The 25472-nt window shown below is 35.0% G+C and overlaps 1 protein-coding gene across 1 annotated transcript in view; it reads right to left on the bottom strand.

Annotated features, from left to right (window-relative positions):
• Positions 1–25472, bottom strand: part of GPR158 (G protein-coupled receptor 158) — a 403189-nt gene that overhangs the window by 26025 nt on the left and 351692 nt on the right. The window contains exon 7 of the mRNA XM_017535520.2: positions 2799–3037. Within this exon, the coding sequence (XP_017391009.1) occupies positions 2799–3037 (239 nt within the window). The remainder of the gene's footprint in view (positions 1–2798; positions 3038–25472) is intronic.

The raw sequence follows: 25472 nt of genomic DNA on the forward strand, positions 1-25472 counted from the left end.
TGAGTGACTTTGGAGGCAGGGGAGTTTTAGATGACAGAAAGTTCATATAAAATGAGAGTGGCCACTGGAGATGAGAGGAGCAAAATGTTAGACGAATCTGGCAGAGGTGGAGGTATTACCTTAGATAATATGAGGGAGAAAAGATAAGAATAAATGTGGATATGGGAGGACTTATAGATATGAAGGTAGGAATTTGAAGACATTTCTATTGGATGGCTCCTGTTTATTTTTTTCAAGCAGAAGTCATTTACTAAGAGAACAAAGAAACAGAGTTTGGAGGTATGAAAAGAGGATTTGAAATAATCATTGCAAAGAATGTTCTAGTGGTTGATCAGGGGAACAGTAAAGGTGAATGGAATGGCCAGGGCACTACTGAAATTAGTTATTTTTATGTTCTCATAAGTTCATCTCATTCCTTCCATGGAGTCAGCAGTTCTATACTTCGCAGTAACATGAGAATCACCTGAATGCTTATGAAACACAGATTGCTGGGTCCCACCATCCCGGAGTGTATGATTGAGGAAATCAGAGTAGGCTCTAAGAATCTGCACTTCTAACAATTCCCCAGGCGATGCAGCTGCTGCAGGTTCTGGGACCACACTTTGAGAGCTGCTCTTTCTCCCTTCTAATGATTCCAACTCCCAAACCCCTGAATTTGGTGAGTTTGGTACATTTCACTTAAAAAAATATATATCCTTGTAGTCATCTTGATTGAATTTACTGATTCATTATATCACTTTTCTGCTTCTCTAAATTCCTAAGACATTTTCAATAAACTTAACCATACAGTATTATTAAAGTATAGGTAATAAACCTACAACAAACTAACCATCCAGTACTACTCACAATGTATTCCAACATTATCTTATTTTCTAGGTAGGCATTTCCTCCATGTTTCATACAATTTCCACCCCCTTTCATCTTTGACTTTTTTTTTTTTTTTTTTTGGAGATTGAGTCGCACTCTGTTGCCCAGATTGAAGGGCAGTGGGACAATCCCAGCTCACTGCAGTCTCCACCTCCCAGGTTCAAGCAATCCTCATGCCTAGCCTCCCCAGTAGCTAGGTTTATAGGCACAAGCCACTGCCCCTGGCCCATCCTTCACTATTCTTATAAAATGAATGTTCTTGAAACCTCTATACAATAACAGAAATATTATCCATGGTTAAAGTACTCATCATTTATAAAAGATTCCTGAGTTCTGGTCCAAATCGCTATCGTCTTTTAGTAAACCACTATTGCACCAAGAATCTTCACCACCTCACTTTGCTTTTAGTAATTTTGAATAATTCACATTTATCTATGTGAATCAATAGTAAGCTATCTGATCAAGGAATAAGGACTTTATATGGTATACTATCAATTATATATTTCTATATATTCCTACATAGAAATCACAAATATGATCCTCTTTGGAGTGAAAAATAATTTTGTTAAAGGTCTCAAATGCATCTGAATTCCAATGCATGAAAAAAAATATTCTGGGTGAATAGGCCATGCTATGTGCTTGTTTGTGTCATCATGTATTTTGTTGCTGTTGTTGTTAAACAGAAAAATAAAAACTAGTGTCTTTTGGTTCATAATAATGCAAGGAAATGATTTTTCCTATTTGGTTAACTTGCACTGAGAGCATAAAACAATGTTAGGGTGAGTAGAAATTTTTTATCTATACAATTTAATTTTCATATCCAGACTAAAGTCAAGATCAGAATCGCTTCCTACCTTAGCTCTATGATTTATCTTCTGATAGTTATATTACCCAAAATATAATAAGCTTTATCTATTACCATTATAACCATTCTCTTTACATACCCATATTGCTTCACTATTGCAGATATCAGGTTTATAAGATTCCTAAAATATCTTGCCCAGAAAAATATTTCTCCATTTAAACTGCAAACTAAATACACATTTTATTAGCTTTCGGCAAAAGACCAGATGTAAATATTTAGCCAACAATTACAAAATATGAGAATCAAATTCATGTTTCTATTTTTTTACTCCTGCCAAATATAATTAAGGTTTGTCCTGTGACTTACTGAGGGGAACAACAATAAAATATTCTTCTTTTGGATATCTTTAGAGACTTAGCTTAAAATAGACTAATACTAACAACAGAAAAATTCCCATGGATTTTCCCCCTTCTTTTTTCAAAACACTGGCCTGCCAGAACAACAATCTGTGTTTTGGGCCCAAGCCATGATGCAGCTCTTCTAAGTTCTCCAAACTCAGCCACACAGCACTTACTACCTTCAAGTAACATGGCTTAGTCTTTGCGTAATCTGAACCTCAGAGAATTAGAAGTAAGTTATCTTTTAAGGTCAGCATAGGGAAGATAGATTGTCTCTGCAAAATTTCTGATTAATCTTTTTACAAAAAGCACCCTACATACCAACTCTGATATATTATAGGGCCGACATTTTATTTAAGAAAACCAGCATGCTTCCTTTTTTCTCCCAAGTAAGGAAATAAATCAAGAGAATAGCTAATGTTAGTCAAATGGGGACCAACTGATAAGATCAAAAAAAGTAAGCTGTTTATACACAGAAGGTGCCATTATTCACTTCATTTCTCCTTTCTGATTTATGACATTGTCTCAACAAAGCTATATACCTTTGAAAAACAATAGAAACTTCCAGAAAAAGTTTGTATTTCATATGCTATTACTGCCATTTTCATGTTATTTTACCAAAATTACATTTAGGCTTCATAAAAGAGTCCGGCAGGACTTTTAATGAAGTCAGTTTTAATGCTACTGACAAATGGTAAGACCATCACAAGAAACAAGTGACCACATACCTACTGCTGTCATGTAATCCCAGCGGTCAATGAGGCACATATTGAAGATGAGGTGATCGGATGTTTGCCCCTGGCCAATAAGTGAAATCTGTTTCTCCAAATTCTGGCACACAGATGAGGTCCAGCCAATGAGAAACCAAAACACTACCAAGAGTATTACTGCCAGCATCCTCATGACCCGTCCTCCAGTCATATATGGAATTCGTTGAGCCGTTCGTGAAAGAAATACCTTCAAAACCCTAGAAAAGTAAAAGTTCAAATATGAAGGCAAGCCTAATACTCAGAAAGTAAAACTCTAAAATAACTTATTTTCTAGGTAAAATGTAAACCCACCAAAATCCACTTAATCAGCTGTGCTTTGTTTTTGGTTTTGTTTTTTAGAGACAGAGTCTCGCTACGTTGCCTATGCTGGAGTGCAGTGGCTATTTGCAGGCCCAGTCATAGTGTACTGCATCCTTGAGCTCCTGGGCTCAAGCAATCCTCTTGGTTCAGCATTCCAAGTAGTTGAGACTCTAGGCATGTGCCGCTGTGCCTGGCTTATGCAGAGTTTTAACATGAGAAAATCCAGAAACAATATTGTTCATATTTTTATTTAATTTTATCTTATTTGTTTTACTATTGGAAGATAAACTATCTTTCATTAGAGTCCATTAAGTCAGTGAGTTCATATATAATGGGATTTCTTTGAGCATGTCTTATTATTTCAAGGAAAATTCTCAGGACTTTAGAAAGATCCGTAGGCAAACATTGCTTTCACAAGGTTTCTGAGGGATCAAAAAATAGTCTTGAAAGTAAGTGGTTGTATTTTACAGCATTATACTAACTCAAAACACGTCCTTGAACCAGTTGTTTTAACAGTAGAATGTTTTTAAAGATATTTCCTGAAAATCATTTCATATTACCTACTTTCTTGGTCATTTTATATTACCAAAAATAGTATGCAGTCATAATAAAAATGAGAGGAATATTTAAACACTACATAGACTAAATAAGGTCAGTACATTAAGGAAGAAACCTGGGATGATTTATAGGAAATGTGATTTTTAAAACTTGAGTTATTTTCTGTATATATCTCAGATGAATAGCCAGAGTTGAGAACTACTAGGTTAGATGATATCTCATAACTGTTCTATCTCTAAATATTTTGTGAAGACAAAATCCAACCTTACTATAGGAATTCTCTATTCTTAAATTTCATTTCTAAAATATTCTTGGCTGATTTTAACTCCCCAACCCCATTCTGATATTTTATGTCACAAAATTATGATTTGATACAAACAGCCATGATTAGCTTATGATACTGTGAGAGTATCTGTGATCAATTTCCATAAGGCATAAAAATAAATACATTTTCCCAATGTTCTATTCTCTCCTTCACCTCATTCTTTCAATAATTTTAAGCCATATGAATTTTTTATAAAGATCATTCTAAGTCCAGAAATGAAGCCAATACACCTGAAATAGCCTAGATGTACTATGCTGTATTTTTCCTCCATACATAGACCTTTGGCAGTTATCCCTGAATTAACACAACACATCCATTAAAGAAAGTTATTTTTTAACTTATTCTCATTTATACTCCTCCCCACCCAATATCTTTAACCCCACTGTCCTTCAGGACAGAGGGTAAAGTTACTGAATTATTAATAAATTACTTCTCAATTTTTCTGTGGAACAATGTCATAAATATAGTAACAAATAAGAGTGTAACAGAAGATCTCTTAACCACTCTCCATTTAGTCAGTTTCCCAGATTAACAGCTACTCTCTATTCCTTATATGCAGTGTATTAAGTGCCACCCATGTCACAGTGCACGCTAACACTGGCAGGTAACATGCTATTATTCTTCCCTATGCCTAAGCGCTTCTGCTCCAACTGGTTTAATTACTATTTAATAAATACAGGTGTATTTATTCTCAAATTATACATGATTACATAATGTATAATAATTTTATTTAATATTATATAAATATAAAATTTTTATTTAATATTGTTTATATATTTCATATATTATAAATATTAAAATATAATATTTCATAAAATGATTATGAAATAAAGGAGACATATCTATGAAATGTCTCTTGAATGCTTTGGAAAGACTAAAACATTAAAATGTTAACTTAGCAAAAGTGAAGGAATTTTAAAATACAGACTGGTCAATAAACAGAAAGCTAGAAAATTTCTACACTCAGATTACTTCAAAAAAATTTGACACAATGCAGTAGACAATACATTTTGGTGATTTGTGCTATGGAGAGAACTCCATAGTCAAAAAGAAGCTTCATTTCAAACACTGGTAAGTGATTATTTGTGTTTTAAATGACAGTATCTATATACTTTTTAAATGCTTTTCTACTTTAAAAAACTTCAACAAATTGACCAAATATAATACCAAGTCCAGTTATGCTGGATGAGAAGACTTCCATTGTAACTGACAGATTAAAAGAGTCAAGAATTCTACCTTAGAAGTAAAAAATTTTTTTTGGAAAATATTTTTGCCAGTTCCAATCTTATTTCCTGTTGGAGAAACTTGTAATCATAATTTACACATATTTGTTTCTGGTTGAACCTAGATGAATTATAAATTTTGAATGACTACATTCTCCAGAGAGAATCTGACCCATTTTTCTTCCATAGTTGGGCGAGGGCAGAAAAAGAGAAAATTGGTGTTCCAAATTCTAACTTGGCTCTTAATGTGAACATTTTAAATTTAAATATAATGAACAAACATTTAAATAGTGACAACCATGTTAGGCATCATGCTAGGCAACATGGAAGGTATAAGATATAATTTTTGTCTCCTAGAAGCTTACAATATAACTAGAAGTAAGTTTGCAAATAGTTATCATATGCAGTAGCTAACATTATATGTTGATGTGGCTAGCAAGTCTACTAACCCAATAGGATAGGTAGTATTTGATCTGGGTTTTGGGGGATATCAATAGGTAGAAATGAAGGCAAGTGGAAAGATATAAGGAGATATTCTAATTAACAGAAATCAAAAGCTGAAAAACATAAGCTGTCTTTAGGGACAGTAGGGGGAACTGGTTGGCAGGAAGGAAAGCCTGGTTCCCAATACCCAGGAACTCTAGGGAGTTTTCAAGTTAAGGCAAAGAGTTTTCATCAGGTTAGGAAACAGCGCTTTGAGAAAAATAGTTATGATCTATATATTCTTTCCATGAACAAAATGTGAGAAATACTTTTTTCTGATACTTAGAGTTTCACAATTCCCACTGAAATGTTAAATCTCATAGAAAGCTAATAGTGGAGTTGTTAGGTAACTGTTTCCTTTAAAATACTTCTTAATCAGTTAAGTTTGATCTTTTGCAAAGGAAATCTAAGATTCCAGTTATAGTAATCTTTTACTAAAGAAATTCCATTTCTAAATTACCAGAAATGTTCATGTTTTCCAGATGGCCCTTTGGGTATTTATTGTATAGCTTGAAAATTCAAGATTGTCATAAATCCCTATAATCTCATTTCAAAGAGAAAAACCAGAGCAAAATCCCTCACGAGTCTCCCATTATTGATTTTACTGGCTTTCAAATAATAGAAAACATAATAAACACAACTCTACACTTCAACATAAGAATTTCAGGATATTGGTTTTTGTAAAATGGAGTAAGATGCATTTTTCTAGGATCATCTTAAAATAAGCTTAGAAGCCAAATTATAAAAAAGAATGCACAGACATGCATTTGTATGAAATACAACTGTAGAAAAAAATCACGTCATTGGACTTCCTATATGGATTACTTTTCCATTATTTTTTCATAGATAAATCTTCAAGAGACTATCAGTTCAGGTTTCACTATTTCTGAAGGAAAGCCTAACATATATGAGAAGACTGCAGGAAACTTCCAAAATTTAATATGAAAAGGCTTATTTATAGCATGCATTCAGTTTCATTTTTAATGGCAGATACATTCATGGAAATTCTGAAATGAAAAAAAAAAAAGGGCAACCCAGAAATTGTCGTTATATTCATCTGCCTCTGAACCAGAAACGTAGAGAAAATGAGAAAGCAAACTATATAGCTCACCATAAGAACTTGTACTTGGGTTATCCATGACCTTCCTCCAAGAACTGATACTGTTCACCTCTTATTTTACATGATCTCTCCCCAGCTTCTGGTATGGCTGGAGCCTTCAGCTTCCATTATGTCACATTCTCTTGGTTTTCTTCCTAGTTCTCTCTTCCCACTTCTTTGCTAGCTCCTTTTCAGTCTCGATTGCAAACATCTCTTCCTCACTCTGCCTCTTAAATGGCAGTGTTTCCAAGGATTTCCTAAATGTGGCAACGTTCTATTATCACGACATGTCTCATCTAAGCAACTCCACTGGTTCCCTTGCCTCGGTTATTGTCTATATGCCAGCAAGTCCCACCTCTACATCTCTAGTTCAGATCACTCTCTTGAGCTCAATCCCTGCTGTGGGACATCAGCAGGGCCCAAAACAAAATCACCCCTCTCTCCACTCCTTCCTTCTACACACTTTGCTTTTCTCCCGTCTACCTTTGCTGTTGTGTTACAGCCCTGTCTAACTGTACAAAGCAGAAGCTTAGGAATTAAGCTTTGATTTTTCTCCCTTATTCCAGCAATGAATCATTAAGAATTTAATGTCTACCTCTTAAGCATCTTTCAAATTATTCTACTTTTTTTCATCCTCACTGCCACTATGCAGCTCCTGGCTACCAACTCATTCCTATAGTAGCTTCCTAACTAGTCTCCTTACTGAGCTTGCCCACCTTCAATCCACACTCTGTGATGGACAACATGGTCTTTCACTATTGTACATCTGACCATGTTGCTTCCCTGTTTACAATCACTGGCTCTCCACCAAAATTTAGTATGGTAGAACACTTCTAAAAATTGGTTCCTCCTCACCTCTGCACTGCATCTCCCCATTCTCTACATCCTACAGTTCCGCAGGTCCCTCTGGATGACATGCAGTTATCCTCTATCTAGGCCTTTGCCCTCAGCTTTCCTCACCATCCTTCCTCCCACCTATACAAACACAGTGTTTTTCTAAATCCTGTATCTCCATGTCTCAATTCAGATGTTACTTGCCATTGATGCCCATGCTTCCCAAACAAGGGGCATCAATTTTACCTAGAAACTTGGTACAAATGAGAACTCTTGGGTCCCACCCAGACCTAGTGACTCCAAAACTCTGGAGGGATGGTCCAACAATCTATTTTAACAAACTTTTCCGGTAATTTTGATGACGGGTAAAGTTTGAGAACTGCTGCTCTAAACAATTTTTCCTAGCAGCGCTGAGATTGGTGCAGGTACCTTTCCAATAGGCTGACTGCTCTAGCCTGCCAGGTAGATTTTTGAGTTTTTATTATGCTGATGACAGAATGTAAGTCTTCTAATAATAGTTTTCTATTTTCGGAACATTTGCATTTGTATGAGATTTTGCTGCATCTCTTCTGTTTATAAAAACGAATGAAAATATATATCCTGAAGCCATTCCGTCTTCTGTTTTATTAACTTCATTGTAATAATCCTAATGTCCTGAGTTGTTTCTTTAGAGTCTAATTGCTATTAATCTTACTGTGCTCATAGAAATTCCGGAGAATAAATGCTTGTGTTAAAAGGCATGAGGTGACACTTCCTGTAAGTGTAAAGCCAATCAATTATTGACATAAGAGTCCTGAGAGTTAACAATTGGAAAAGTGCTGGAGGTTTCTGCCTGTCATTCTGCATTTAATGGTGACAAGTCCCCATGTTCATTAAGCTTTTCATCAGTTTCTCAAAATTTCACTTTCAGAAGTAAATTAAAGTTACTTCTTGATCAGTAGATGAATTTTAGATAAATACCTAAAAAGACTGGCATCACTGGCACAGGAATAGGCTTCAGACACTTAGCAAACATGAAGTGTAACAAGGTTATTATGAGTGTATTAAGTGCAATTACAAGAAAGAAAATTCACAACTGGGTTCTAAATATATTGACAAGCATTTTTTGTCAGTCCCCATGAGCTACATGAGTTCTCAGATCTCACACTGTTCTTCCTTTTTTCTCTAATTGAAGGTAGATGGAATAAGGAAGAATGATGAAAAAAAGAAGGAAGGTAAGAAGAGCTGTAAGACTGTTAACAAGTCAAATCTTATGGCTAGAGTTGAAAGGACCTCTAGGCATTATCTCTTCTGATCCCACTAGTGTGTAAAAGACAATTCTGAGGCCCAGTGAGGGGAGTCATTTACCTAAAGCAAAACAGTCAGTGATTAGCAGAATCACCCCAGAACTCCTCTTCTGACTCTTATGTGAGTACTTTTTTCAGTTACAATATTTTACCAAAATAGAACTATCTAGCAGCTGGTTCAGAGCCATATCATCTTTTAAAAGCACAACAGGAATCTGCTTTTCCAAACATGCCACATTTCCTCTACTTTCCTATATGCTTTTTTCTCTCTAATCTAGAGGCTTGTACCTTTGAACACCATTTCATCTATCTAAAATGATTCAAATCCCACTTATCCTTGTGGATTCATCTCAGGAACCTCATCTGATTTACATTTTTGTCTGATAACCCCAGGCCACAAAATTTTTTCCAGTTATCACTATTACTCAGGTGGTATTTACTGTACCCCTGTAAATCTTCCTGAAGTTGGAAGATGTTTATTTTCTAAGCCCCCCACAGAATCTAGCACAAGAAGGCAAGATTTAATTGACCAATTGGTTAAACATCTTTCTGATGGTTATGACCTGCAAGAAAATAGTTTTACTGTTGATATAGGATTCCAGAAACTGGAAGGAGGAGGGTAAAATGGAATTTGGAAGAATTTTGATAACAATATAGGATGTGAGAGTAAACATTAGCTTCTGTTATGTGTCAGTATTCTGCTAAATACCAGAGGTTCAGTGATGAAAATGGCAGTTATCTACCTGTTTTCATGTTCAATATAAGTTAGTAAATATAAATGAATAGGGAATTTAAATACAATGTCATCAAAAATGATGGAATAGGGAACTCCGAAAGTCCATCAGTCCATAAAAGCAATCAACAAACCAGCAAAAACTGTTAGAGTGAACTTTTTGGAATTCTAGCAACTAACTAGGGCTTACAGAAATGAGGTGAATACTTAAGAAAAAAAAACCCAACTGAATCTTAGTAAAAGAGCAGTATTTTAACTTCCTTTTGTCCTGTCTTATATTCCTCAGCTCAGTGGTGTTCTTGAAGGCATCTGCATGCTCAGTACTGGTAGCTAGTACTGGAGAAGCGCAGTGGACCTTATGATGTGGCTGGTGGATCCCTGAAAGACTGACTGGCTCAAAGGGCTTGCTTTTGTTTTACCCAACTGGTAATTTTCCTAGGGCTTACAAACCTACCTGGGGCAAAAAGTAATGGTTAAGACAATAGACTAATCAAAAAGACCTGGAAGAAAGAATGGGAAATGAGATGATTTGGGGAATAAGAGCATTGAAAAGTACCAATATATTTCTTGGAATCTAGAAGCCCAGAACATTCTCAGAAAAGGCCTGAGAAGGGCCCAAGCTCTCATCTCCTGCTGACCTCAGGCTCTGCACAAGCAGGGAATACAGGCTTCTGTGCGACGAAGACATACTCAACACACAAATATGCAGTTCATCTGCAAACAATGTAAGATTTTTTAAAAAGTATTTTTGACAATCTATATGAAAATCTCTGTTGAATTACCAGCGGACTACTACATCAACAGAAGAGACTTCAATGGCCTCACAAAACTAAGAATACTGACTACAAAATTCGTTCATAGAAGTCACTTAACAAACCAGCCTGGGTAGGATGGAAAATCCAATTTTTGTATTTACCATAATATAATATTCAAAATGTTCGGCTTCTAAAAAAATATGAGGCATGCAAAGAAACAAGTTTTATAGGGTCCATATGCATGAAAAAAAACACGAATAGAAGCAGTACCTGAAGACATCCAGGCACTAACTCTATGAGATAAAGTTTATTAAAATTTTTTAGAAATTCTGATACTTTAATCTTTTTTGTCTGTATCACAGAAATTATGCACATATTATTTAAAAATTTTTTTAATTGACACATAATTGTATTTGCTTATGGGGTACATAGTGATGTTATGATGCATATAATACGTAGTGATCAGATCAGGATGATTAGCATATCCACCACCTCAAACATTTATAATGTCTTTATACCATCAACATTTAGTATCCTCCTCCTAGCTATTTAAAACTGTATATTATTGTTAACCATAGTCCTCCTACAGTGCTACAGAACATCAGAGACAACGTCTTTAAATGAACTGTCTTATCCTCAAAGAGCTAAAAGACACTATAGACAAAGAACTAAAGTCAACTAAGATAATGATGTCTCACTAAATACAGAATATGAATAAACAGAGAAATAATAAAAGATCAAATAGAAAGTCTGATAAAGTGTAATAAAATTTCTCATTTCAGAAAAATTCACTAAAGTGGTTCAACAACTGGAGGGGTTTGGCCAGTCAGAAGAACAAATCGGGGAACTTGAAGATAAGGCCAACTGAGAAGCAGAAAGCAAAAGGAATGCAGAAAAATGAACAGAGCCTAAGAGATCTGTTGCATACCATCAAACCAACATATGCGTAATGGGAGTGTCTGAAAGACAGGAGAAAGAGAAAGAATCAGAATATTTAAAGAAATAATAGCTAAAACTTTCCAAATTTGATGACAGACATGAATCCAAACATCCAAGAAGCTCAAGGATAAAGTAGGATAAAATTAGGGAGACTCATACTAAGATACAGTATAATCAAACTATTTAAAGAAAATACTGAAAGCATTAAGAGAAAAGCAACTCATTATGTACAAGAGATCCTCAGTAAGATTAAAAGTTAATTTCTTATCAGAGGCCACAGGTCGGCTGGGGCAGGCTGGAATGTGGGGGGGGGGTAAGTTGAATGACATATTTGAGGGGGAGGGGAGGGAAGGGAAGAGAACCCTGGCAACCAAGAACTCTGTATAGAAAAAAATTCTCCAAAATCGAAAAAGAAACTAAAACAGTCCAAGATAAGCAAAAATGGAGAGAGTTTGTCACCAGAAGAATTGCCCTATATGAAATAATGGGAATTCTTTAGGCTGAAATAAAAGGACAATAGACCGTAACTCAAATGCATGTAAAGAAATGAGAAACACTGGTAAAAGCAACTACAATGATAAATACAAAAGCCGGTATTAATGAATTTTAGATTTAAAATTACTTTTTCCTAAACAATTTATAAAACAGATGCATAAAACAATAAATATAAATCTGTGTTAATGAATCCACAACTTGCAACAATAAAAACATAAAAGAGGGGCATAAAGGTTTATAGGAGCAAAGTTTTTAGATATGACTGAAACAAAGTTGGTATTAATTTGAACTAAACTGTTAAAAATTTAGGGTATTAACTGCAATCTCCAGGGCAACAACTAAGAAAATAACCGAAACATACACAGTAAAAGAACGAAGGGAATCAAAACGATACACTAGAAACTACTGATTTACTACAAAGCAGGCAGCAATGCAGGAACTGAGAAACAAAATAGATATAAAATATATAAAAACAAATCACAAAATAGAGCAAGTCCTTCCTTGTGAGTAGTTACATTAAATGTAAACTAAAAGGTGGAAATGGTGGAAAAGGTGTTTTTTTTTTTTTAAGATGATCCAATTATATGTTGTCTATAACAGTTAACTTAGATCTAATGAAACAAATAGGTAGTAAATAAAAAGGTACCAAAAGATATTCTAAGTAAACAATAACAAAAGAAGAGCTAGGGCAGCTATATCAATATCAGATAAAATATATTGTAAGATAAAATTTGTTGAAGGAGACAAAATGCCATTATATAAAGGGTCAATCATCAAGATGAACCATTACGAACATATATGTATTAAACTTCAGATCCCCATAATATGTGAAGCCAATAGTAACAGAATCAATGAGAGAAAAAGATAGTTCAATAATAATCTAAATTGGAGACTTCAAGGCCCTGTTCTCAATAATGGATTAAATATCTACACATACAAACAATAAGGAAACAAAGGACCTGAACAACATTATAAACCAACTAGACCTTACAGACAAATATAGGGTATTTATCTCAATAGTAGCAGAGTACATGGTCTTGTCAAGTGCACATGGGACATTCCCCAGAACAGACTATATGTTAGACCACAAAACCAGTCTCAATAAATTTTAGAACATTTAAATCATACAGAGTCTCTTCTCTGATCACAGTGAACTGACTTAGAAATCAGTAACAGAAGAAACACTGAAAAATTCACAAATAAGTGAACATTAAACAAAAAACCCAAACAATGAATAGGTTAAGGAGGAACCAAAGGGAAAACAGAAGGTAAGTTGAGATAAATGAAAATGAAAACCTATCAAAATTTATGAATTGCAGCAAATGCAGTGATTGGGGTAAATTTATAACTGCAAATGTTTATATGAAAAAAAGAAATACATTAAGTCAATAACCTTATCTTTTACTTTGAGGAACTAAAAATTGAAGAGCAAATTTAACCCAAAACAAGCTGAAGGGAGAAAATAATAAATATTAGAGTGAAATAATTGAAATATAGAGTAGAAAAACAGCAGAGACAATTAAAAAAAAAATCTAAGTTGGTTCTTCCAGAAGATAAACAAAATTAACAAACCTTTAGTTAGACCAAGTAAAAAAAGACTCATATTATTAGAGTCAGGAATGAAAGTGGGGGTATTACTACTGATTTTATGTAAATAAAAATTATAAGAGAATACTATGAATGGTCAATTTTGTTATGTGAATTTTACCTCAGTACAAAATATACAATGGTTCTTTCTCTTACAAAAAAAAAAAAATTCTTCTGCACCCTCCTGAACATTGCATACCCAGTCTCTTGTAGCCCCAGGGTATCCTCAGCCATCTGCTTGTTCTTCCCCTCCCATATGTGAGATTCAGCAGGCTTAAAACCTGGGCTCTGCCTTAATTTATCATCTGTAATATGACTATTTTAAACTTATGTGCACCCTCCCTTATTCATCAGAGTTCATTGTACAGTCTTAGATCTGTAAGACAAGACTAAGGAAATTTGATTACACATGCTGGTCGATTCCCTCAAATATAGGCCAACAATGCTGACTGAACTCAAATCAGATCTTAATGTTAGCTCGGCATAAATACCTGTTCCCTAAACTACTCTTTTGAAGCCTTTTCAGTTATAATAATATTGTAAATAAAGAACATTTGATGGCAATTGGGTAGTTGGGCTCTAAAAATGTTTAGTTTTGAAAAGTTTGGCATAAAAGCTTACAGAGAAACAGATTTAAATATAGATACTGTTGCCCCCTCCCCATGTTTCCCCACTCCCAGTTTACTACAGAAGGATATTTCAAACAATAAGCAGATAGTCAATTATTCCGAAGATCAAGAAGAAATCAGATTATTCTGTTTGGAAATTACATGCTTATTTATTTCCTTATATCAAGAGTAAATATGAATTCTAGGACCAAGGTCTGCCAAGTACCTATTAGAACAAATTCTGTCTTTATATCTCAATTATTTAGCACTGATTAATCAGCAGAAATAATTTTAAATTTTCATTCCAGGACTACTTACTTTTTAAAATGTAATGTTTTACTATTTAATGTAACTTTTTGGTATTCAAGAACATGATTTCAAATAGAGTATAAAAACAAATTTATTACAGATGGTTGCCTAATAGCATCATTACTTAAATGAGCAATTTTACTACAGTCTCAAAAAGAAAGCATCACTAATTGTATCACAAAATTGCATGGTTTTGTAGAGAGAAAATATCTAAAATCAAACCATCGTATTGCTAATATTTAAATTTGGATCTGCTGTTACTCTTAATTCAAGATTTAGTTTTTGTGGTCTAAAAAAGCCTTTTGTCTCAAAAAACATCAATCACACACATAAGGATTTCCTAGAGATATCACAAAGGAACGCTTTTTGAATCTGTTTTCTCTGTAATCAAGATTGTCCAGATTGAAATATGGTAGAAATGACTAATACCAAAAATGTTTCCCTTTCCAAGCAAAGTTTCCATCTAATTTTATAAGACCTAATTGCTCTGCTTTTTCAGCCTCATTAGCATACTATTACAGATAAAGAATGGTATCAGAACACAGGGAACCACAAAATTATGACAAAATTCTTTGCAAATGTGAACTTCTCATTTAACTGGTGTGATCATTTACAAAAAGACAAATACCTACTTAGTTCTCAAGGAATAGTTGCACATTAATATCTATAAAGATACGTAAGTACTTAAGTACATAAGCACTTTAGGTGTTAGTCCAATATAGAAGAAGTGTGAAAAATAATATTTTAAAAAACCCTACTTACCATTGCATTCACGTTAACCATAACTTTAACCCACAGTACAACACACACACAAGGGCTGCAACCACCAAAGTAATTTAGGAGGCACACTTGTGAGTACATAACAACTGCTGAGTTTGACTGCTCATATTATCAGCTGGTTAGATGGTATTATTAATATTGAAGTATAACTTTTAGTCCCTGCCAATGAAACTTTTGGAAACTATAAAGTGCTATTCTGATTGCTCTTTGGTTGTTGTGCTATTTAATTGTTTTCCCTTTGCACACCACTATATTAAAAACTCAAATTTCCTTGTAGGTCCCAAAGTGTCTACCACACCACCTTGCCTATTACAGATCAGAAGAGTTTCATACTGTGACAAAGACTCATCTACTTTGTAGCACAGATTGATTCCTCCATTAACACTGTACTACATGGTCAAAATATAAAACTGTAAAAAAATAAATTAATTAATTAAAACCATCTAAATAGCAATAGTTACATAAAAACACTGTTAGCACTTGGATCGATTTGTTTTCTAGTTTTTTTCTTACATACAAAAATATGTTAGGATTATATCATTTATGTTTTTCTCATATATGGTATTCTGAGCATTCTCATATAACAGTCTATCTTTGTAAACAACATGTTCTTTCATAGCACATGTCATTTACTCAAATCATTACTTCTATATTATAAGCCACACTATAATGAATATTCTTGCAAGTAAATATCTGTTCACACCCTTTTCATTAGATTTCAAAAGTAAAACAATTCAGTTTCTAAAAAGCTCTCAATACATATTGCTAAATATTTCAGATGAACTGTATCCATTTACACTCTCTCTCCAGCCTGAGTGTCTTACCCCACTGAATACTTCTTATTGGCAATTATAATTTAATTTTTTTTAAAAATAATGATTCTTATTCGTATTTGTAGAAAATTGCAGCACGTTTTTTCCCTGCTTACATTGTTAGTTTCATTGAACATTTTTTAAAATGTGCTTTTTGGTCAATGGGCTTTCTTCTCCTTCGGTTGTCTGTTCACACTTTGAGCCATTTTTCTCCCGGTTGCTCTGTAACTGCATTTTCTCAGATGCTAGCCGTGAAATCCACAGGGCCATTGAGCACCTGTCTGGATTCAGGTGTATTGTAAGGGCCAAACAAGATCTTGAAGACTTATCCAAACCAAGAATATAAAATATTTTATTACCAATTTAGTGCTTTTATTTCATATTGGAATGGCAATCTTTGGAATATGTTGGGTTAAATAAAATATATAATTTAATTTTCACCTGTTCGTTTTAACATGGATAGTGAAAATTTAAAATTATATATGTGACTCACATTTGTGGCTTGAGCTATATTTCTGTTGAACAGCACCAGTCTAAAAATATACTACAGAGATTTCCCAGTTTATTGTTTGCCTTTTAATTTTATTCATTTATTTTTTGGCAGGCAGGAGTTTCAAATATTTATGTAATCCAATCAACTGACACTTTGTTATGATTTCTTCCATTTCCAACCTGAAATAAGGTCAGTATTTATAATTTATCAACCTTTCACCCTTTTTTGCATTTAGTTTTATGATTTATTGAAATTCTAGTAGATTAAGATGAGAATCTGGGGTAGTATTTTTCTAGAGATATAGCTAATTTCCCAATCCTAATTTGTTGAATTGGCCATTGCTGTTAGTCACCTCAATATTTGGGGAAGTTTCTTTACCATACAGTTAGATCTTCTGGAATAAAGATCTGTTGGGGACTCTTTACCTTATCCTTTTGAGCTATCATTTTTGTCTTTTGAATATCATTTTTTGATAATACCTTGGAATATCTACAATCCCTTCCTGTTCTTATATTTCTGCAAATGCTTTTAGTGCTTCTTTATTTTTAAAGATGAACATTGGAATTATTTTGTTAATTTCTATTGTTTGGCTTATCTGTTCAACAAATATGTATTTAACGCTAATTTTTCCTAGCAAATTGGGTTATTTTGGGTTATTATTGTTTTATAAAAATGCTTTATATATTCTAGATACTTGACCCTTATTAGATATATTATTTACAAATATTTTCTTCCACTTAGTGGGTTTTCTTTTAACTTTCTTTTCTCCCTCCCAACTCTCTTGATATTGTCCTTTGATGCACAGAATTTTCAATTTTGAAGTCCAATTTATCTACTTTTTCCCTTGTTACTTGTGCTTTTGGTATCTCTCCAAGGTTATGAATATTTATATCTATGATTCCTTCATACTAACAGCTGTATGGTTTTAGCTCCTACATCAGGCCTTTAGACCATTCAAAATTAATATTTGTAGTAGATTGTATAAGGCAGAGAGGTACAGTTTCATTGTTTTATCTAGGGATATCTGGCTGTACCTTCATGTGGATATCCAATTCTTCCAACGTCATCACTGGAAATAACTGCTTTTTTTCTATTGAATTGTCAAGGCATCATTATCAAGTATCAATTGACTGGAAATGCATGGGTTTAGCTCTTGACTTTTAATCCTATTCCATCGATCTGTATGTCTCTTCGTAGGACAGTACCACACTCTCTTGACCATGCTGCATCCTCCAACTCTGTTCTCCCTTTCAAGATTGTTTTGGCTACTCAGGGCCTTTTACATTTTTATATGAATTTTAAGATTAGCTTGTCAATTTCTGCAAAAAAGGCAGCTGAGATTTTGATATGAATTAGATTAAATTAATTTGGGGAGTACTGCAATCTTAACAATATGTATCTTCCAAGTCATTAACAGGGATGTCTTTCAATTTATCTATATCTTAATTTCTTTCAGAAACATTTTGTAATTTTCAGTGCACCTTTTCTGCAGTTCTGTTGTTAAATTTATTCCTACATATTTTATTATTTATACTATTGTAAATTGATATTAATTTATTTGTTTATTGCTAGTGTGCATAAATAAAACTGATTTTTGCATATTGATCTTGTCTTCTGTGACATTGCTAAACTCATCTATTAGTTCTAATACTGTACTGGCAGATTTCTTAGGATTTTCTTCACAGGTTATGTCATCTGCAAACAGGATAGCTTTATTTCTCTTTTCCATGTATGTACCTGGTATGTCTTTTTGAGGCCTAATTGCTCAGGTGAGAGCTTCCAGGACAGTGTTGACTACAAGTAGCAAGAGCTGCCATCTTTATCTTGTTCTTGATCTTATAGGGGAAGCCCTAAGTCTTTCATCATTAAGCATGATGTCAGCTGTAGGACTTTTTTTTTTAAAATGGTTTTTATCAAGTTGAGAAATCTCCCTTACATTCCTGGTTTGTTGAGTGTTTCAATCATGAGAATGCGTATTTTTGTCAAATGCTTTTTCTGCAACTGTTGAGATGATTATGTGGCATTTTTCCTTTATTATGTTAATATGCTCTGGTGCACTGACTGATTTTTGTATGTTGAATCACTTCTGCATTTCTGAGCTAAATCATGCTTAATCAGGATGTACAATCTCTTTATTAGAGGTTGCTGGATTCTGTTTGCTGGTTGTTTTTGAGATTTGTGTGCCTATATTCATAAGAGCCATTGGTTTGTAGTTTCGTTTTCTTGTGATATATTTGTTTGGTTTCACTATCACACTAATACTGGCCTCTTCTAATGAGTTGGGAAGTGCTGCCTCATCTTCTATTTTTCAAAATGATTTGTGAAGAATTGGTGTTAAATCTTTAATATACCTCATCAGGAGGTATATTACATATACCTCCTGGGCGCTCGCTCTGTGTGTGTGTGCGTGTGTGTGTGTATCTGTGTGTCTAAGTTTTTTGATTACTAATTGTCTTTACTTGTTTTGGATCTGTTAAGCTTTTCCATTTCCTCATGAGTCGTTTTCAGTGGTTTGTGTCTTTCTAGGAATATCTAGAATAGTTGTGCATCTAGTATCATACTCTTTGTAAGTAAAACTCAGGTCTTTCGGACTAGACATATACAAATGCTGGGTGAGAAACATTTGAGTAACCAGAGGCCAGATGAGCCAATGACACATTAGAAGAAACAGAGGTGATACTAATACAAGCTTATGAATAGTCATATTTAAAGGTAAATAGTCTAAATATATCAATTAAAATGCAGAGATTATCAGATTAGATAAAAAAGCAAGGCCCAACTATATGCTTCCTACAAGAAATGCACTTTAAAGATAAAAATAGGTCAAAATAAACTAATGGAAAAAAATGTACCATGCTAACAACAATCAGAAGAAAACTGGAGTGGCTATATTAGCACCAGACAAAATAGATTTCAGAGCAGAGAATATGACAAGGGATAATGAAGGTCATTTCATAAGAAAAGGTTCGATTCATGAAAAGGACATAACAACTCTAAATGTTTATGCATCTCAGAATGAAACTTCTAAATACCTGAGGCAAAAACTGACAGTACAGTGAGGAAAATAGACAAATAAGAAATAAATTTCCAACCCCTCTCTCAGTAATTGGTGGAACAAGTAGAGAGCTAATGAGCAGGGATTCCAAAGATTTGAACAGCATTATAAACAACGCCCAAAGAGAAGAAAACGCTTTCTTCTCAAGTGCCCATGAAACATTTACCAAGGTAGATCACATTCTGGTCTTCAAACAAATCTCAATAAATTTAAGAGGATTTAATTTATGCAAAGTATGCTCCCATGACAATGGAATGAAATTGTAAATCCATAACAAAAAGTTCTTAGAAAATTCCCCTAATATTTGGAAAATAAAAATAACGCTTCCAACTACCCTGTGAGTCAAAGATAAATCAAGTTTGAAATCATTTTGAACTGAGTGGAAATAAAAACACAACTCCGTTGTTTAGGACTGAACACGTGCAAATGCTGGGTGGGGGCAGCAGAGTAAGCAGAAGCCAGGTGGGCCTCTGGCACGTGACAGAAATCATAGGTGTAGCTGTCCAAAAACAAACCAAGACCCTGACTCTGGGCCCAGACGACAGCAGGCAGGTGCAATAGCAAGCAGGTGATGGCAGTGAGCAGCTTGCAGAAGCATAGTCTCACCTTGACCTTTAGAGAAACCTGCCCCCTCCCCTTTTTGCTGCATGAATGAAGTAATTTCCCGCTCATTCTCTTACCTACCTCACATGAGAAGAGAAATATTTCCATTTGAGGATATACAACATTTGAACATAGAGCTAACAAATAATATTAGGATAATAAAGTGTTTATCAGCTATAGTCTGCTAAGTACTAATTCTGAATTACCAGATGGGTTTTTATTTATAATTTTAAAGTTGGTTAGAACACACACTCACATGTGCACACCCATATAACAAGTTGAAACCATAACAACCCAGGCAGCACAAAATCTTGTGTTTCAGATATTGCACATAGCTCTTAAACTCCATATTTCAACCAAGCCTTTTTTTCAGAAATCTAGACATAAAATAGTAATGCTGTAATTAGAAATTAGAACATGTATATAAATATTTTTTTAAAAAGAGAAGCTCCAGATTGAAAAGCTTTGAGCATAGATGTTAATTAAAGTGTATTTCAAAGTCATGTTTCATACAACAAAGCAAGTAGGACATCTGCAGATGGACAAAGTAAGTAAAGCTTTAAGTTTCCTTGTTCTGAGTGAACTACCTTCTTATTGTATTCATATCCAATAGTTAACATGTTCTGAAAGGAAGGACAATGAAAATGATTTTGCTTCAATTTTTATTCAGAAGTTACTCATTGATGTTAAAGATTTTATATGAATATAGACCTCTAGTTAATAAAAAATGTCATGAATATGCTTATATTTCCCAAATCTTTTCCTTCTTTGCGTAGACCAAACATATTAATCTGTAAATGGAGTTACTCACGTCAGAAATCCCTGATTCGTTTGTGAAAGTGACATGTATATACCAACCCAGTTAACAGCATTAGTAGCCCATTTAGCTGATGGCCTCTGCATGCCAGACAGGACAGTAGGATCAGAAGTCACTGGAGGCAGCAGGCTGGGGAGGAATGAGCAGAGGGAACGATCTCATCTTCTAGCCAGTTAGAGATTGTGCAATTAAAGAGTGGCTCTTTGGAGCTTAGGAAGTTTCGTTTTTGTTTTCATGGTTTTTGGGGGAACCATCCTAATGGTAAGCTGTGTGCAAGATTCCAAGGGACTCAGACCAGGTAGCTCGAGACAGACTGTAAGTACGCCAACCAAGAGAAGATAAATGCAGGAAGAGGTGACAGGTCACCACTTGCTTATTCCTCAGGTTTCAAGGGCCTCCCTTCTGTGCTTCCAAGCATATGAATCATGGGAATGACACGTATGCAGGGTTTCCAACACTAACGCCTGTTCCTACACAGAGTTTCTGAGATTTAGCTGTAATCAGGATTGCATACAAATGGGTTTAGGCACCAGCATGGGTCTTTATGGTGCATTCCACACTAATGCTTCCTTGATTAATAAAATTTTGAAGAAAATTTCTTTTTGTTAAGAGCCAAAGGACTTTTGATCTTTCCTGTTAAGTACAATTTAAAATGGTAAAAATGTCTCTAGGGAAACTTTAAATCTTCATTGCAAAAAGCTTAGTTAATAAACAGGAAAAGATAAAGTCAAGTCACTTACAAAACTATTTTTTTTAAACATTTTTAAATGCTAGTATGAGAGTTAGTTCTGAAAGATCATTTTGATCCCTAATCCTCTAAGCATTCATCTGGAGCACGTTAATTTTCTGTAAGATGTTTGGCTGTTCTACTGGCATATGTGAAGCATGGATGTATGAGGTAAGGTTTGGATATTTTCTAACTTACCTCTGTGGCTAATGGACTTTCTTTGGCTTTCTAACTTGCTCAGCTTCCTGTCCAAATAGTACACTCATTGACTGGGAAAGAGACCTTCCTCAAAAGCTTAAGAATGAGTCCTCTTTTTTGGGTGAATCCTGTGGTTCTTAAGAAATGCCACTATGAGTAATTCTCCACTTGAAGATACTCTATATCCCAAAGTAGGCAGCCAGTAAAGACAGAAACCCCTGTGAGTTCAGCAGAAAGGAGGGCCTGCAATCCATATCACTACCGGGATCCACACGGCAAGCTCTTTCCATTTTCTAGTCAAAATGCAATGTTCACAGCTATGTGTTCAAAGGATGCTTTGTTGGTATATTATTTTGGCTGAGGTAGGAAACTGGCTAAAACCATTCTGAAATTGCTTCATGTTAAAACCCTTGGGGTCACGACTTAGGACCTCAAACACCATCCACCTGTGTGCTGGGCAGGGTCAGCGGAAGAAAACTTTTATTAAAAAAATATTCTGAGTGCCATAGGCATTTATATGTTGGCCTTCATAAAAGAGGGCTAAGTAACACTTTGTTCTGTGGTCTGCTGAGGCAGATGAGTCTACACTCAACCAACCAAGTCAAGTAACTGCACTTCAGGCATTTTCCTGACACCATCTTAAACTCTCTGTTGTCACCTAGTGGCTGTCACAAGTTAAGAGGCATTTATGTATCCTTATAAGAATACATAAAATAATGTCTTCCAGGCACTTTTCAAAATTTACTAGAAAATAAACTGAAACATATTAAATGGAAACCTTCCCACAAACTGTAAATATTTGGTACTAATGAGCACAGTGGAGAAAACACCTAAGGATTGTGGAGAAAACAGCTAAGGATTGTAATCAGAGCACAGAGTACTGAATAATGCATGAAATGACAAATCCCAGGCCAGAGCCAGAAGAAAGCTTTTCACCGCTTGCTGAAAAATTCATTTGAAACACAGTACAAAAAAAAGTCTTGTTTTTTTCTTGATTAGACTTAGAAAAACTCAGAGTCTTCAGACACCTTATTATAGGAAATAGGAAAATGTTCTTTTAACATTAAGTTTTTAAATCTCTTTTCACCCCCTTTCATTTCTAAACATTTGCTCACTCTACCTCTTGAAAATATACCTGGCTTTTCTGAGCACAGAGTTACTGCCTTCTCAAGTTTCTGTAAAAGAAAATTGCTTAGCAGGGGTTCTGTGAACCCACATTTCATGGGAGTGCTAGATGTTCTTTTGGATCTGCCCCGCATTACTATGTACTAAGTCAAACACATCCAGGGTTCCCGAAGGAAGTTCCTTTTTTGTAAATAAACGTTCATTGTTTTTGCCTACTTCAGCTCTTTTTTCTCTTATGATCCATACTGACCTAGCTAAAAGCTGTACCTTTCCCTCCCTCCCTGTCTCCTTCCTTCCCTCTCCCTCCCTCCCTCCTCCCTCTTTCTTTCTTGCTTTCTCTCTCTGCCTCTCTTCCTTCCTTCCTTCCTCCCTCTCTTTCAAACAGTTGCAGCTTCAAATGAATGGTATCAAACGAATGGCTTGCCAGTGAGGTGGGGCTATGTCAGTGGTCTGCCTTGGGTGTAGGCAACAAGGGGACGTTCTCTCAAATGTCTGTGGAGAATTTAGGGCAATAATGAAGACAACTAAAAGCTGGTTATGGTGGGTGGATCACCTGAGGTCAGGAGTTCAAGACCAGCCAGGCTAACATAGTGAACCCCCCTTTGTCTCTACTAAAAATACAAAAAATGAGCCAGGCATGTTGGTGGGTGTCTGTAATCCCAGCTACTTGGGAGGCTGAGGCAGGAGAATTGCATGAACCTGGGAGGCAGAGGTTGCAGTGAGCTGAGATCCTACCATTGCACTCCAGCCTGGGCAACAAGACCAAAACTCCATCTCAAAAAATCAACCAACCAAACAAAAAAAGCCTTGGCCTTTTTACAATCACCTGCTGCTGATTCTAAACAATGTCAGTGATAAAAAACAAAATGCACCTTTCTAAACGGACAGGCCACTTAAACCCCAACCCCAACTCGATGCAACTGTGTTTCTCTGTTAATAAACAAGGGGCCCTTTTATAATTTTTCTTTAGATTATCATGGTAGTCTTTGGCCATATGATTCTCAAATGTGGAGAGAGACCACCATAGAAACAAGTGGAATATCTGGTATAAGTGAACAAAGCCTTTATTTTCTCATCCCAGACTAATACTATTTACTAAATGAAAATATTTATTTATATTATCTGATAATATAAATATTATAAAATAAAATAATATTTATTTTCATTTTTGGTGACAAAGTGTGATCCTGTTCCTCCTTCATGTTTGTTTCAAGTTCTCCATGCTACAGGAATTCTATAAATACTACAATCAATTAGTGAGAGACCCAGGTGATAGAGAAAGAAGTATCTAATAATTCCAGTAAGCCAGAAGGGAAATGGCTGAAATAAAATGAAAAGTCAGATATTTCTTTCCTACCTTATCCTCAAGGGACTATAAACAGTCATTTCATAAATCAGTACTCATAATTTCCTTAGAATTTTTGCCTAGAGAGGTATGGTTTACTTTTAATTTTTTTTAAACCTTGAAATGGACAGTGGAATTCCTATAAAAATGGAGCTATGATGGAATATTATGCAGCCATCAAAAACGATGAGTTCGTGGCCTTTGCAGGGACATGGATGAACCTGGAAACCATCATTCTCAGCAAACTGACACAAGAGCAGAAAATCAAACACTGCATGTTCTCACTCATAGGTGGGTGTTGAACAGTGAGAACACATGGACACAGGGAGGAGAGCACTACACACTGGGGTCTGTTGGGGGGATATAGGGGAGGGACAGCAGAGGGGTGGGGAGTTGGGGAGAGAGAGCATGGGGAGAAATGCCAAATATAGGTGATGGGGAGGAAGGCAGCAAATCACACTGCCACGTGTGTACCTATGCAACAATCTTGCATGTTCTTCACATGTACCCCCAAACCTAAAATGCAATAAAAAAAATGGAGCTATGGGATTCAAAAGGCTTTGTCCCTTAGCTTGAGCTATTTTGATCCCTCAAGCTACCCTTGATCAGCTCCTTCCAAATCCTGGTTCTTTAGCTTTCCCTTCAATGTGTGGCATTCTCCCTATTCTTCCAATGAATCCCCTTTTTACTTAATTTAGCCATAATTCATTTCTGTGCAACCAAACAATAACCAATAACCAAATCCATTTGGTTCTGTGCCAAATGCCATAATCCATTTTGTTTGCAACCAAAAAACCCTACTTGACATATTTTCATACATTCAAATTATACTTAGTCCCTACAACTTTATCATCTTAAAGTTATTAAACTTTAAACCATCTTATAGATGAGATATTAAACCATCTTACAAATGAGAAAACTAATTCTCAGATGTTATTTATTCTTTGTTGTTTAAATAAGTAATGGCAGAATTGAAGTTCCAATTTGGAATTGTCAGGATTTAGGTCTTTCCTCTCTATCACATCACTTCAAAAGCTTAGAAGTCCCTTTCTCAGGGTCACGTGTTTCTTCACGCTAGGAAACACCAGCCAAAACCACCCTTTGCAGCTCCATTCATTAGTATCATCCATCCATTCACTCATT

Source organism: Cebus imitator, unplaced genomic scaffold (assembly GCF_001604975.1).
Source record: "Cebus imitator isolate Cc_AM_T3 unplaced genomic scaffold, Cebus_imitator-1.0 Scaffold92, whole genome shotgun sequence".
NCBI classification, from domain to species: domain Eukaryota; kingdom Metazoa; phylum Chordata; class Mammalia; order Primates; family Cebidae; genus Cebus; species Cebus imitator.